Genomic DNA, 13,047 nt, shown 5'->3' on the forward strand with positions numbered 1-13,047 from the left:
AGAAGACCAAACCTACGGATAATAGGAGTTGATGAGAATGAAGATTTTCAACTTAAAGGGCCAGCAAATATATTCAACAAAATTATAGAAGAAAACTTCCCAAACCTAAAGAATGACATGCCCATGAACATACAAGAAGCCTACAGAACTCCAAATAGACTGGACCAGAAAAGAAATTCCTCCCGACACATAATAATCAGAACAACAAATGCACTAAATAAAGAGAGACTATTAAAAGCAGTAAGGGAGAAAGGTCAAGTAACATATAAAGGCAGACTTATCAGAATTACACCAGACTTTTCACCAGAGACTATGAAAGCCAGAAGAGCCTGGACAGATGTTATACAGACACTAAGAGAACATAAATGCCAGCCCAGGCTACTATACCTGGCCAAACTCTCAATTACCATAGATGGAGAAACCAAAGTATTCCACGACAAAACCAAATTCACACATTATCTCTCCACGAATCCAGCCCTTCAAAGGATAATAACAGAAAAGAAGCAATACAAGGATGGAAATCACGCCCTAGAACAAGCAAGAAAGTAATCCCTCAATAAACCAAAAAGAAGACAGCCACAAGAACAGAATGCCAACTCTAACAACAAAAATAAAAGGAAGCAACAATTACTTTTCCTTAATATCTCTTAATATCAATGGACTCAATTTCCAATAAAAAGACATAGACTAAAAGACTGGCTACACAAACAGGACCCAACATTCTGCTGCTTACAGGAAACCCATCTCAGGGAAAAAGACAGACACTACCTCAGAGTGAAAGGCTGGAAAACAATTTTCCAAGCAAATGGTCTGAAGAAACAAGCTGGAGTAGCCATTCTAATATCGGATAAAATCGACTTCCAACCCAAAGTTATCAAAAAAGACAAGGAGGGACACTCCATACTCATCAATGGTAAAATCCTCCAAGAGGAACTCTCAATTCTGAATATCTACGCTCCAAATGCAAGGGCAGCCACATTCATTAAAGACACTTTAGTAAAGCTCAAAGCACACATTGCACCTCACATAATAATAGTGGGAGACTTTAACACACCACTTTCATCAATGGACAGATCGTGGAAACAGAAACTAAACAGGGACACAGTGAAACTAACAGAAGTTATGAAACAAATGGATCTGACAGATATCTACAGAACATTTTATCCTAAAACAAAAGGATATACCTTCTTCTCAGCACCTCACGGGACCTTCTCCAAAATTGACCATATAATTGGCCACAAAACAAGCCTCAACAGATACAAAAATATTGAAATTGTCCCATGTATCCTATCAGACCACCATGGCCTAAGGCTGATCTTCAATAACAACATAAATAATGGAAAGCCAACATTCACGTGGAAACTGAACAACACTCTTCTCAATGATACCTTGGTCAAGGAAGGAATAAAGAAAGAAATTAAAGACTTTTTAGAGTTTAATGAAAATGAAGCCAGAACATACCCAAACCTATGGGACACAATGAAAGCATTTCTAAGAGGGAAATTCATAGCTCTGGTGCCTCCAAAAAGAAACGGGAGAGAGCACATACTACCAGCTTGACAACACATCTAAAAGCTCTAGAAAAAAAGGAAGCAAATTCACCCAAGAGGAGTAGACAGCAGGAAATAATCAACCTCAGGGGTGAAATCAACCAAGTGGAAACAAGAAGAACTATTCAAAGAATTAACCAAACGAGGAGTTGGTTCTTTGAGAAAATCAACAAGATAGATAAACCCTTAGCTAGACTCACTAGAGGGCACAGGGACAAAATCCTAATTAACAAAATCAGAAATGAAAGGGAGACATAACAACAGATCCTGAAGAAATCCAAAACACCATCAGATCTACAAAAGGCTATACTCAACAAAACTGGAAAACCTGGATGAAATGGACAAATTTCTGGACAGATACCAGGTACCAAAGTTAAATCAGGATCAAGTTAATGTTCTAAACAGTCCCATATCCCCTAAGGAAATAGAAGCAGTCATTAATAGTCTCCCAACCAAAAAAAGCCCAGGACCAGATGGGTTTAGTGCAGAGTTCTACCAGACCTTCAAAGAAGATCTAATCCCAGTTCTTCACAAACTATTCCACAAAATAGAAGTAGAGGGAACTCTACCCAACTCATTCTATGAAGCCACAATTACTCTGATACCTAAACCACAGAAAGATCCAACAAAGATAGAGAACTTCAGACCAATTTCCATTATGAATATCGATGCAAAAATCCTCAATAAAATTCTTGCTAACCGAATCCAAGAACACATTAAAGCAATCATCCATCCTGACCAAGTAGGTTTTATTCCAGGAATGCAGGGATGGTTTAATATACGAAAATCCTTCAATGTAATCCATTATATAAACAAACTCAAAGACAAAAACCACATGATCATCTCGTTAGATGCAGAAAAAGCATTTGACAAGATCCAACACCCATTCATGATAAAAGTTCTGGAAAGATCAGGAATTCAAGGCCCATACCTAAACATGATAAAAGCAATCTACAGCAAACCAGTAGCCAACATCAAAGTAAATGGTGAGAAGCTGGAAGAAATCCCACTAAAATCAGGGACTAGACAAGGCTGCCCACTTTCTCCCTACTTCTTCAACATAGTACTTGAAGTCCTAGCCAGAGCAATTTGACAACAAAACAAGATCAAGGGGATACAAATTGGAAAAGATGAAGTCAAAATATCACTTTTTGCAGATGATATGATATTATATATACGTGACCCTAAAAATTCCACCAGAGAACTCCTAAACCTGATAAACAGCTTCGGTGAAGTAGCTGGATATAAAATAAACTGAAACAAGTCAATGGCCTTTCTCTACACAAAGAATAAACAGGCTGAGAAAGAAATCAGGGAAACAACACCCTTCTCAATAGTCACAAATAATATAAAATATCTTGGTGTGACTCTAACTAAGGAAGTGAAAGATCTGTATGATTAAAAACTTCAAGTCCCTGAAGAAAGAAATTAAAGAAGATCTCAGAAGATGGAAAGATCTCCCATGCTCATGGATTGGCAGGATCAACATTGTAAAAATGGCTATCTTGCCAAAAGCAATCTACAGATTCAATGCAATCCCCATCAAAATTCCAACTCAATTCTTCAACGAATTAGAAAGAGCAATCTGCACATTCATCTGGAATAACAAAAAACCTAGGATAGCAAAAACTCTTCTCAAGGATAAAAGTACCTCTGGTGGAATCAACATGCCTGACCTAAAACTTTACTACAGAGCAATTGTGATAAAAACTGCATGGTACTGGTATAGTGACAGACAAGTAGACCAATGGAATAGAATTGAAGACCCAGAAATAAACCCATACAACTATGATCACTTGATCTTCGACAAGGGAGCTAAAACCATCCAGTGGAAAAAAGACAGCATTTTCAACAAATGGTGCTGGCACAACTGATTGTTATTATGTAGAATGCGAATTGACCCATTCCTCTCTCCTTGTACTAAGGTCAAATCTAAGTGGATCAAGGAACTCCACATAAAACCAGAGACACTGAAACTTATAGAGGAGAAAGTGGGGAAAAGTCTCGAAGATATGGGCACAGGGAAAAAATTCCTGAATAGAACAGCAATGGCTTGTGCTTTAAGATCGAGGATTGACAAATGGGACCTCATGAGACTGCAAAGCTTCTGCAAGGCAAAAGACACCGTCAATAGGACAAAAAGACCACCAACAGATTGGGAAAGGATCTTTACCTATCTTAAATCAGATAGGGGACTAATATCCAATATATATAAAGAACTCAAGAGGATGGACTCCAGAAAATCAAATAGCCCCCTTAAAAGATGGGGCTCAGAGCTGAACAAAGAATTCTCACCTGAGGAATACCGAAAGGCAGAGAAACACCTGAAAAAAATGTTCAACATCCTTAATCATCAGAGAAATGCAAATCAAAACAACCCTGAGATTCCATCTCACACCAGTCAGAATGGCTAAGGTCAAAAATTCAGGTGACAGCAGATGCTGGCGAGGATGTGGAGAAAGAGGAACACTCCTCCATTTTTGGTGGGATTGCAAGCTTGTACAACCACTCTGCAAATCAGTCTGGCGGTTCCTCAGAAAATTGGACATAGTACTACCAGAGGATCCAGCAATACCTCTCCTGGGCATATATCCAGAAAATGTCCCAACCGGTAAGAAGGACACATGCTCCACTATGTTCATAGCAGCCTTATTTATAAAAGCCAGAAGCTGGAAAGAACCCAGATGTCCCTCAACAGAGGAATGGATACAAAAAATGTAGTACATTTACACAATGGAGTACTACTCAGCTATTAAAAAGAATGAATTCACGAAATTCCTAATGGTTGGACCTGGAGGGCATCTTTCTGAGTGAGGTAACCCAATCACAAAAGAACTCAAATGAAATGTACTCACTGAGAAGTGAATAGTAACCCAGAAACTTAGTATAGCGAGATATAAGGTACAATATGTAAAACATATGAAACTGAATAAAATGAAGACCAAAGTGTGGACACTTTGCTCATTCTTAGAATTGGAAACAATCACCCATGGAAGGAGTTACAGAGACAAAGTTTGGAGCTGAGACAAAAGGTTGGCCCATCTAGAGACTGCCATATCCAGGGATCCATCCCATAATTAGCCTCCAAGCGATGACACCATTGCATACACTAGCAAGCCTTTGTTGCAAGGACGGTGATATAGCTGTCCCTTATGAGACTAGGCCGGGGCCTAGCAAACACAGAAGTGGATGCTCACAGTCAACTATTTGATGGATCACAGGGCCCCCAATGGAGGAGCTAGAGAAAGTATCCAAGGAGCTAAAGAGATCTGCAACCCTATCGGAGGAACAACATTATGAACTAACCAGTACCCCAGAGCTCTTGACTCTAGATGCATATGTATCTAAAGATGACCTAGTCGGCCATCACTGGAAAGAGAGGCCCATTGGTCAGGCAAACGTTATATGCCCCAGTACAGGGGAATGCCAGGGCCAAAAAATGGGAATGGGTGGGTAGGGGAGTGGGGGGGGGACTTTTGGGATAGCATTGGAAATGTAATTGAAGAAAATACGTAATAAAAAAAAAAGAAAAAAAATTTAAAAAATGAAAAAAAAAAAAAACCTAGGAAAGAAATCTGGAAGCATAGATGCGAGCATCAGCAACAGAATACAAGAGATGGAAGAGAGAATCGGGTGCAGAAGATTCCATAGAAAACATGGGCACAACAATCAAAGAAAATACAAAATGCAAAAAGATCCTAACTCAAAACATCCAGGAAATCCAGGTCACAATGAGAAGACCAAACCTACAGATAATAGGAGTAGATGAGAATGAAGATTTTCAACTTAAAGGGCCAACAAATATCTTCAACAAAATTATAGAAGAAAACTCCCCAAACCTAAAGAAAGAGACCCCCATGAACATACAAGAAGCCTACAGAACTCCAAATAGTCTGGACCAGAAAAGAAATTCCTCCTGACATATAATATTCAGAACAACAAATGCACTAAATGAAGATGGAATATTAAAAACAGTAAGGGAAAAAGGTCAAGTAACATATAAAGGCAGGCCTATTAGAATTACACCAGACTTCTCACCACAGACTATTAAGCCAGAAGATCCTGGACAGATGTTATACATACCCTAAGAGAATACAAACACCAGCCCAGGCTACTATACCCAGCCAAACTCTCAATTACCATAGATGGAGAAACCAAAGTATTCCACGACAAAACCAAATTCACACAATATCTTTCCACGAATCCAGTCTTCAAAGGACAATAACAGAAAAAAACCAATACAAGGATAGAAACCACACCCTAGAAAAAGCAAGAAAGTAATCTTTCAACAATCTTAAAAGAAGACAACCACAAGAACAGAATGCCAGCTCTAACAACAAAAATAATAGAAAGCAACAATTACTTTTCCTTAATATCTCTTAATATCAATGGACTCAATTCTCCAATAAAAAAACATAGACTAACAGACTGGCTACACAAACAGGACCCAACATTCTGCTGCTTACAGGAAACTCATCTCAGAACAAAAAGACAGACACAACCTCAGAGTGAAAGGCTGGAAAACAATTTTTCAAGCAAATGGTCTGTAGAAACAAGCTGGAGTAGCCATTCTAATATCGAATAAAATTGACTTCCAACCCAAAGTTATAAAAAAAGACAAGGAGGGGCACTTCATACTCATCAAAGGTAAAATCTTCCAAGAGGAACTCTCAATTCTGAATATCTATGCTCCAAATGCAAGGGCAGCCACATTCATTAAAGAAAATTTAGTAAAGCTCAAAGCACATATTGCACATCACACAATAATAGTGGGAGACTTCAACACACCCCTTTCATCAATGGACAGATCGTGGAAACAGAAACTAAACAGGGACACAGTGAAATTAACAGAAGTTATGAAACAAATGGATTTAACAGGTATCTACATAACATTTTATCCTAAAACAAAAGGATATACCTTCTTCTCAGTGCCACATGGTACCTCCTCCAAAATTGACCATATAATTGGTCATAAAACAGGCCTCAACAGATACAAAAATATTGAAATTGTCCCATGCATCCTATGTGATCACCATGGACTAAGCTCATCTTCAATAATAATATAAATAATAGAAAGACAACATTCATGTGGAAACTGAACAACACTCTCCTCAATGGCCTTGGTCAAAGAAGAAATAAAGAAAGAAAGTCAAGACATTTTAGAGTTTAATGAAAACGAAGCCACAACATACCAAAAACTTATGGGTCACAATGAAAGCATTTCTAAGAGGAAAACTCATAGCTCTGAGTGCCTCCAAAAAGAAACTAGAGAGAGCACACATTAGCAGCTTGACAACACACCTAAAAGCTCTAGAACAAAAGGAAGCAATTGCACCCAAGAGGAGTAGAAGGCAGGAAATAATCAAACTGAGGGGCGAAATCAACCAAGTGGAAACAAGAAGAACTATCCAAAGAATCAACCAATCAAGGAGGTGGTTCTTTGAGAAAATCAACAAGATAGATAAACCCTTAGCCAGACTCACCAGAGGGCCCAGGGACAGCGTCCTAATTAACAAAACAGAAATGAAAAGGGAGAAATAACAACAGAATCTGAAGAAATCCAAAACACCATCAGATCCTTCTACAAAAGGCTATACTCAACAAAACTGGAGAACCTGGATGAAATGGACAAATTTCTAGACATATACCAGGTTCAAAAGTTAAATCAGGATCAGATTAATGATCTAAACAGTCCTATATCCCCTAAAGAAATAGAAGCAGTCATTAATAGTCTCCCAACCAAAAAAAGCCCAGGACCAGATGGGTTTAGTGCAGAGTTCTATCAGACCTTCAAAGAAGATCTAATTCTAGTTCTGCACAAACTATTCCACAAAATAGAAGCAGAAGGTACTCTACTCAATTCATTCTACGAAGCCACAATTACTCTGATACCTAAACCACAGAAAGACCCAACAAAGATAGAGAACCTCAGACCAATTTCCCTTATGAATATCGATGCAAAAATACTCAATAAAATTCTCGCTAACGGAATCCAAGAACACATCAAAACAATCATCCATTCTGACCAAGGAGGTTTCATTCCAGGGATGCAAGGATGGTTTGATATATGGAAATCCATCAACGTAATCCAGTATATAAACAAACTCCATGACAAAAACCACATGATTATCTCGATACATGCTGAGAAAGCATTTGACAATATCCAACACCCATTCATGATAAAAGTCTTGGAATGATCAGGAATTCAAGGCCCCTACCTAAACATGATAAAAGCAATGTATAGCAAACCAGTAGCAACAGCAAAGTAAATGGTGAGAAGCTGGAAGCAATCCCACTAAAATCAGGGACTAGACAAGGCTGCCCACTTTCTCCCTACCTCTTCAACATAGTACTTGAAGTCCTAGCCAGAGCAATTTGACAACAAAACAAGATCAAGGGGATACAAATTGGAAAAGATGAAGTCAAAATATCACCTTTTGCAGGTGATATGATAGTATATATAAGTGACCCTAAAAATTCCACCAGAGAACTCCTAAACCTGATAAACAGCTTTGGTGAAGTAGCTGGATATAAAATAAACTCAAACAAGTCAATGGCCTTTCTCTACACAAAGAATAAACAGGCTGAGAAAGAAATTAGGGAAACAACACCCTTCACAATAGTCACAAATAATATAAAATACCTTGGTGTGACTCTAACTAAGGAAGTGAAAGATCTGTATGATAAGAACTTCAAGTCCCTGAAGAAAGAAATTAAAGAAGATCTCAGAAGATGGAAAGATCTCCCATGCTCATGGATTGGTAGGATCAATATAGTAAAAATGGCTATCTTGCCAAAAGCAATGTATAGATTCAATGCAATCCCCATCAAAATTCCAACTCAATTCTTCAACGAATTAGAAAGGGCAATTTGCAAATTCATCTGGAATAACAAAAAACCTAGGATAGCAAAAATTCTTCTCAATGATAAAAGAACTGTGCTGGAATCATCATGTCTGACCTAAAGCTTTACTACATAACAATTGTGATAAAAACTGAATGGGACTGTTATAGTGATAGACAAGTAGACCAATGGAATAGAATTGAAGACCCAGAAATAAACCCACACAACTATGGTCACTTGATCTTTGACAAGGGAGCTAAAACCATTCAGTGGAAAAAAGACAGCATTTTCAACAAATGGTGCTGGCACAACTGGTGGTTATCATGTAGAAGAACACGAATTGATCCATTCTTATCTCTTTGTCCTAAGGTCAAATCTAAGTGGATCAAGGAACTCCACATAAAAGCAGTGACACTGATACTTATAGAGGAGAAAGTGGAGAAAAGCCTCAAAGATATGGGCACATGGGAAAAATTCCTCCAACAATGGCTTGTGCTGTAAGATTGAGAATAGACAAATGGGACCTCATAAAATTGCAAAGCTTCTGTAAGCCAAAAGACACTGTCAATAAGACAAAAAGGTCACCAACAGATTGGGAAAGGATCTTTACCAATCCTAAATCAGATAGTGGACTAATATCCATTATATATAAAGAACTCAAGAAGGTGGACTCCAGAAAATCAAATAACCCCATTAAAAATGGGTCTCAGATCTAAACAAAGAATTCTCACCTGAGGAATACCGAATGGCTGAGAAGCACCTGAAAAAATAAATGTTCAGCATCCTTAATCATGAGGGAAACGCAAATCAAAACAACCCTGAGATTCCACCTCACACCAGTCAGAATGGCTAATATCAAAAATTCAGGTGACAGCAGATGCTGGCGAGGATGTGGAGAAAGAGGAACACCCTTCAGCTGTTGGTGGGATTGCAAGCTTGTACAACCACTCTGGAAATTAGTCTGGCCGTTTGTCTTAGATAGGGTTTTACTGCTGTGAACAGACACCATGACCAAGGCAAGTCCTATAAAAAACAACATTTAATTTGGGCTGGCTTACAGGTTCAGAGGTTCAGTCCACCATCATCAAGGTGGGACATGGCAGTATCCAGGCAGGCATGGGGCAGGATGAGCTGAGAGTTCTATGTCTTCATCCAAAGGCTGCTATTGGAAGACTGACTTCCAGGCAACTAGGGTGAGGATCTTATACACACCCACAGTGACACACCCATTCCAACTTGGTCACACCTATTCCAACAAGGCCACCCCTTAAGATGGTGCCACTCCCTGGTCCAAAGATATACAAACCATCACACCGTTCCTCAGAAAATTGGACATAGTCCTACTGGAGGATCCCACAATACCTCTCCTGGCATATATCGAGAAGATGTTCCAACTGGTAAGAAGGACACATACTCCACTATGTTCATAGCAGCCTTATGTATAATAGCCAGAAACTGGAACGAACCCAGATGTCCCTCAAGAGGAATGGATACAGAAAATGTGGTACATTTACACGATGGAGTACTAGTCAGCTATTAAAAAAGAATGAATTTATGAAATTCCTAGGCAAATGGATGGACCTGGAGGGTATCATCCTGAGTGAGGTAACCCAATCACAAAAGAACTCACATGATATGTACTCACTGATAAGTGGATATTAGCCCAGAAACTTAGACTATTCAAGATACAAGATACAATTTGCAAAACACATGAATCTCAAGAAGAACGAAGACCAAAAAAGTGTGGACACTTTGCCTCTTCTTAGAATTGGGAACAAAACACCCATGGAAGGAGTTACAGAGACAAAGTATGGAGCTGAGACGAAAGGATGGACCATCTAGTGACTGCCGCACCTGGGGATCCATCCCATAATCAGCCTCCAAAGGCAGACACCATTGTATACGCCAGAAAGAATTTGCTGAATGGACTCTGATATAGCTGTCTCTTGTGAGGCTATGCCGTTGCCTGGCAAACACAGAAGTGGTTGCTTACAGTTAGCTATTGGATGGAAGACACGGCCCCTAATGGAGGAGCAAGAGAAAGTACCCAAGGAGCTAAAGGGGTCTGCAACCCTATAGGTGGATCAACAGTATAAACTAACCAGGACCCCCAAGCTCGTGTCTCTAGCTGCATATATAGTAGAAGATGGCCAAGTTGGCCATCATCGGGAAGAGAGGACCATTGGTTGTGCAAATGTTATATGCCTCAGTACAGGGGAACACCAGGGCCAAGAAGTAGGAGTGGGTGGGTAGGGGAGTGGGGGGGGCAGTATGGGGGACTTTTGGGATATGATTTGAAGTGTAAATGTAGAAAATACCTAGTTAAAAAAAAAGAAAGTAACCCAGGCAGCAGGGAGCTCTGGGGTATACTTCAACAAACATACCCAAAACATTAAAAAAAAAATTACTTTCAGTATTCTAATGAAATCAGAATCCTGAACACATATGGGCAATGCCACAATATCCGTATGTGTATATTTATATGACTATATACTTTGAGTGACATTTATATAATGGAGTACTACCCAGCCATTAAAAACAACGACTTCATGAAATTTGCAGGCAAATGGATGGAACTAGAAAATATCATCTTGAGTGACCCAGTCACAAAAGAACAGATATGGAATTTACTCACTTTTAAGTAGATATTATCAAACAAAACAAAACAAAAACAAAACCAATCTTGGAATACCCATGATGTTATAAATTTTAAGTGACACAATTTGAGTACTGAAGTACTTTAGTTAATGTGAATCAATCTCATATATTTTGAAGGCATTATTCTATTTTAACTGAAATAGATTCATGTACTTCCTTCTTCCTGACTTTGTGCTCTGAATAAATATGAATAACATAAATGAATAAAAATTATTTTATAAAATGTACTCAATATTTCAAGTAGCATCCTATTTACAAACGAATTTATTTGCAACTAATTTTTATAAAGGATCATATGGGAGATTGTTGAATTGCAAATCATCTGTCTATTCCATACATTTTATTATTTCAAGATATTGATTCAAACATTCATTAAATATCTTCTCTATATATGTATATATGCTAAAACCTCTTCCAAATGACGTCCTATTTTATGTGTTTCAGAGTTTTAACAATACAGTATTTTGTCGATATCCATATCTGTTGAAACCTATCTGCTTTGCAGATTGTTTAGTTTTTATAATTCATTAAAACTTTCTTCTAAATGTAAATAATACCATTTATCAATAAGATACATATTTTTCTTTAGAATTATATATTTTATTTTTGAAATTAACAAAATTTAATATTATTCCCTCTGTCTTCCAAGTATCAAACCACCTCCCAACCTATTATTCTTAGACCACCAAAATGAAGGTTATAAATACCCCAAATTTCCTTTTTACAAAACTAGGAAGTGTGCAGAAAAAAATTCAGTCAAAATGGATTGAGTCGTATTCCAGTTCCTAAAGGTGAGAATGGATTCACCTTTGCCCACATCAGAGCGTCATTCAAAGAAATAGTTGATTTTCCATCTTCTAGGAAATACACAGGACCCTGTGTGCAGAGTTGAGAAAAGAGAAGATGAGGCTAAAAATTCGCAGCATTGACTTAAAGTTTCAGAAGCAATCATCACCCTGAGAAACTACTGTGCAGTTAGGCAGTCCTAGTAGGAAATTCAGTAATATAAGAAGAAAAAGAAACGTTTTTTTCTTAAATGCTACCAACTGTGAAATCATCTTCAAATACCTCATTAATGTTCTAATATTCTGTGGTGGCTGTTAAAATTATATTAGAAATTATATTTAAAATTATATATAAATTTATATGAAAATTATATATATAATTATATCTTTATGCTAAAATTTCAATTCTTTGTATACAGCAGTATTACCAATCACAATAAATATTATTAATTCTTTTTTGGTTTTGTTTTGTTTTTTGAGACAGGTTTTCTCTGTATAGCCCTTGTTGTCCTGGAACTCACTTTGTAGCCCAGGCTGGCCTCGAACTCAGAAATCTGCCTGCCTCTGCCTCCCAAGTGCTGGGATCAAAGGCGTGCGTCACCACGCCCAGCATATTATTAATTCATTAATTGCCACAGAGTTTGCTTCTTTTATGAAAGCACACCGTGAAATAACAGACTGAGATTTTCTTCATTTTATTAGTTTTGTTTTGTTTTGTTTTGTTTTGTTTTGTTTTGTTTTGTTTTGTTTTGTTTTGTTTTGTTTCTGAGACAGTGTGTAGTCCTGGCTATCCTGGAACTCAACTCTGTAGAGCAGGCTGGCCTTGAACTCAATAGTTATGTAGTTGATGTTGGTATGGCTGGGAAGTAAAGCCAGAAACTTGGATCCTTCTCTATAGAAGAAGAAGTAGATATTGCTCTACATGTGTGTGATTTAAAATTATACTCTGTCATCTGACCTGAGAGACTATAACTTAGTCCCATCAGTTATTAGCATACTCGAATAGTTTTGAGAAGTTAATATGTCTTAGCTCTTAGGAGAAAAAGCATGATGTTAAAAAAATCAGTAAGTCATAAGAGCACTACAATTTTAATATTTTTGATTAAGCTCCAGATTTATCAAGTTCTGGTTATGATTTTTAATGCTATGCTTTATTTTTTGCAGTTTATTTTTGGAGTTGGCAAAGTTAATCATTAGTTAACTTCATATTA

At 37.7% G+C, this 13,047-nt stretch overlaps 1 protein-coding gene across 22 annotated transcripts in view; it reads right to left on the minus strand.

Annotated features, from left to right (window-relative positions):
- Positions 1-11,297: 11,297 nt before the first annotated feature.
- Positions 11,298-13,047, minus strand: part of Wdr17 (WD repeat domain 17) — a 97,699-nt gene continuing 95,949 nt past the window's right edge. For 11 of the 22 annotated variants that reach the window (XR_001778439.2, XM_006509431.3, XM_030243542.1 and 8 more), the window contains one exon: positions 11,628-11,927. Coding sequence is in view for 21 of the 22 variants with exons in the window: in XM_006509431.3 (XP_006509494.1) it covers positions 11,808-11,927 (120 nt within the window). In the remaining variant the exon portion in view is untranslated. Of the gene's footprint in view, positions 11,928-13,047 lie in introns of all 22 variants that reach the window. The other 11 variants (NM_001372372.1, NM_001372376.1, NM_001372375.1 and 8 more) reach the window with 2 other exon arrangements.

Source organism: Mus musculus, chromosome 8, assembly GCF_000001635.26.
Source record: "Mus musculus strain C57BL/6J chromosome 8, GRCm38.p6 C57BL/6J".
In the NCBI taxonomy this organism is placed as follows: domain Eukaryota; kingdom Metazoa; phylum Chordata; class Mammalia; order Rodentia; family Muridae; genus Mus; species Mus musculus.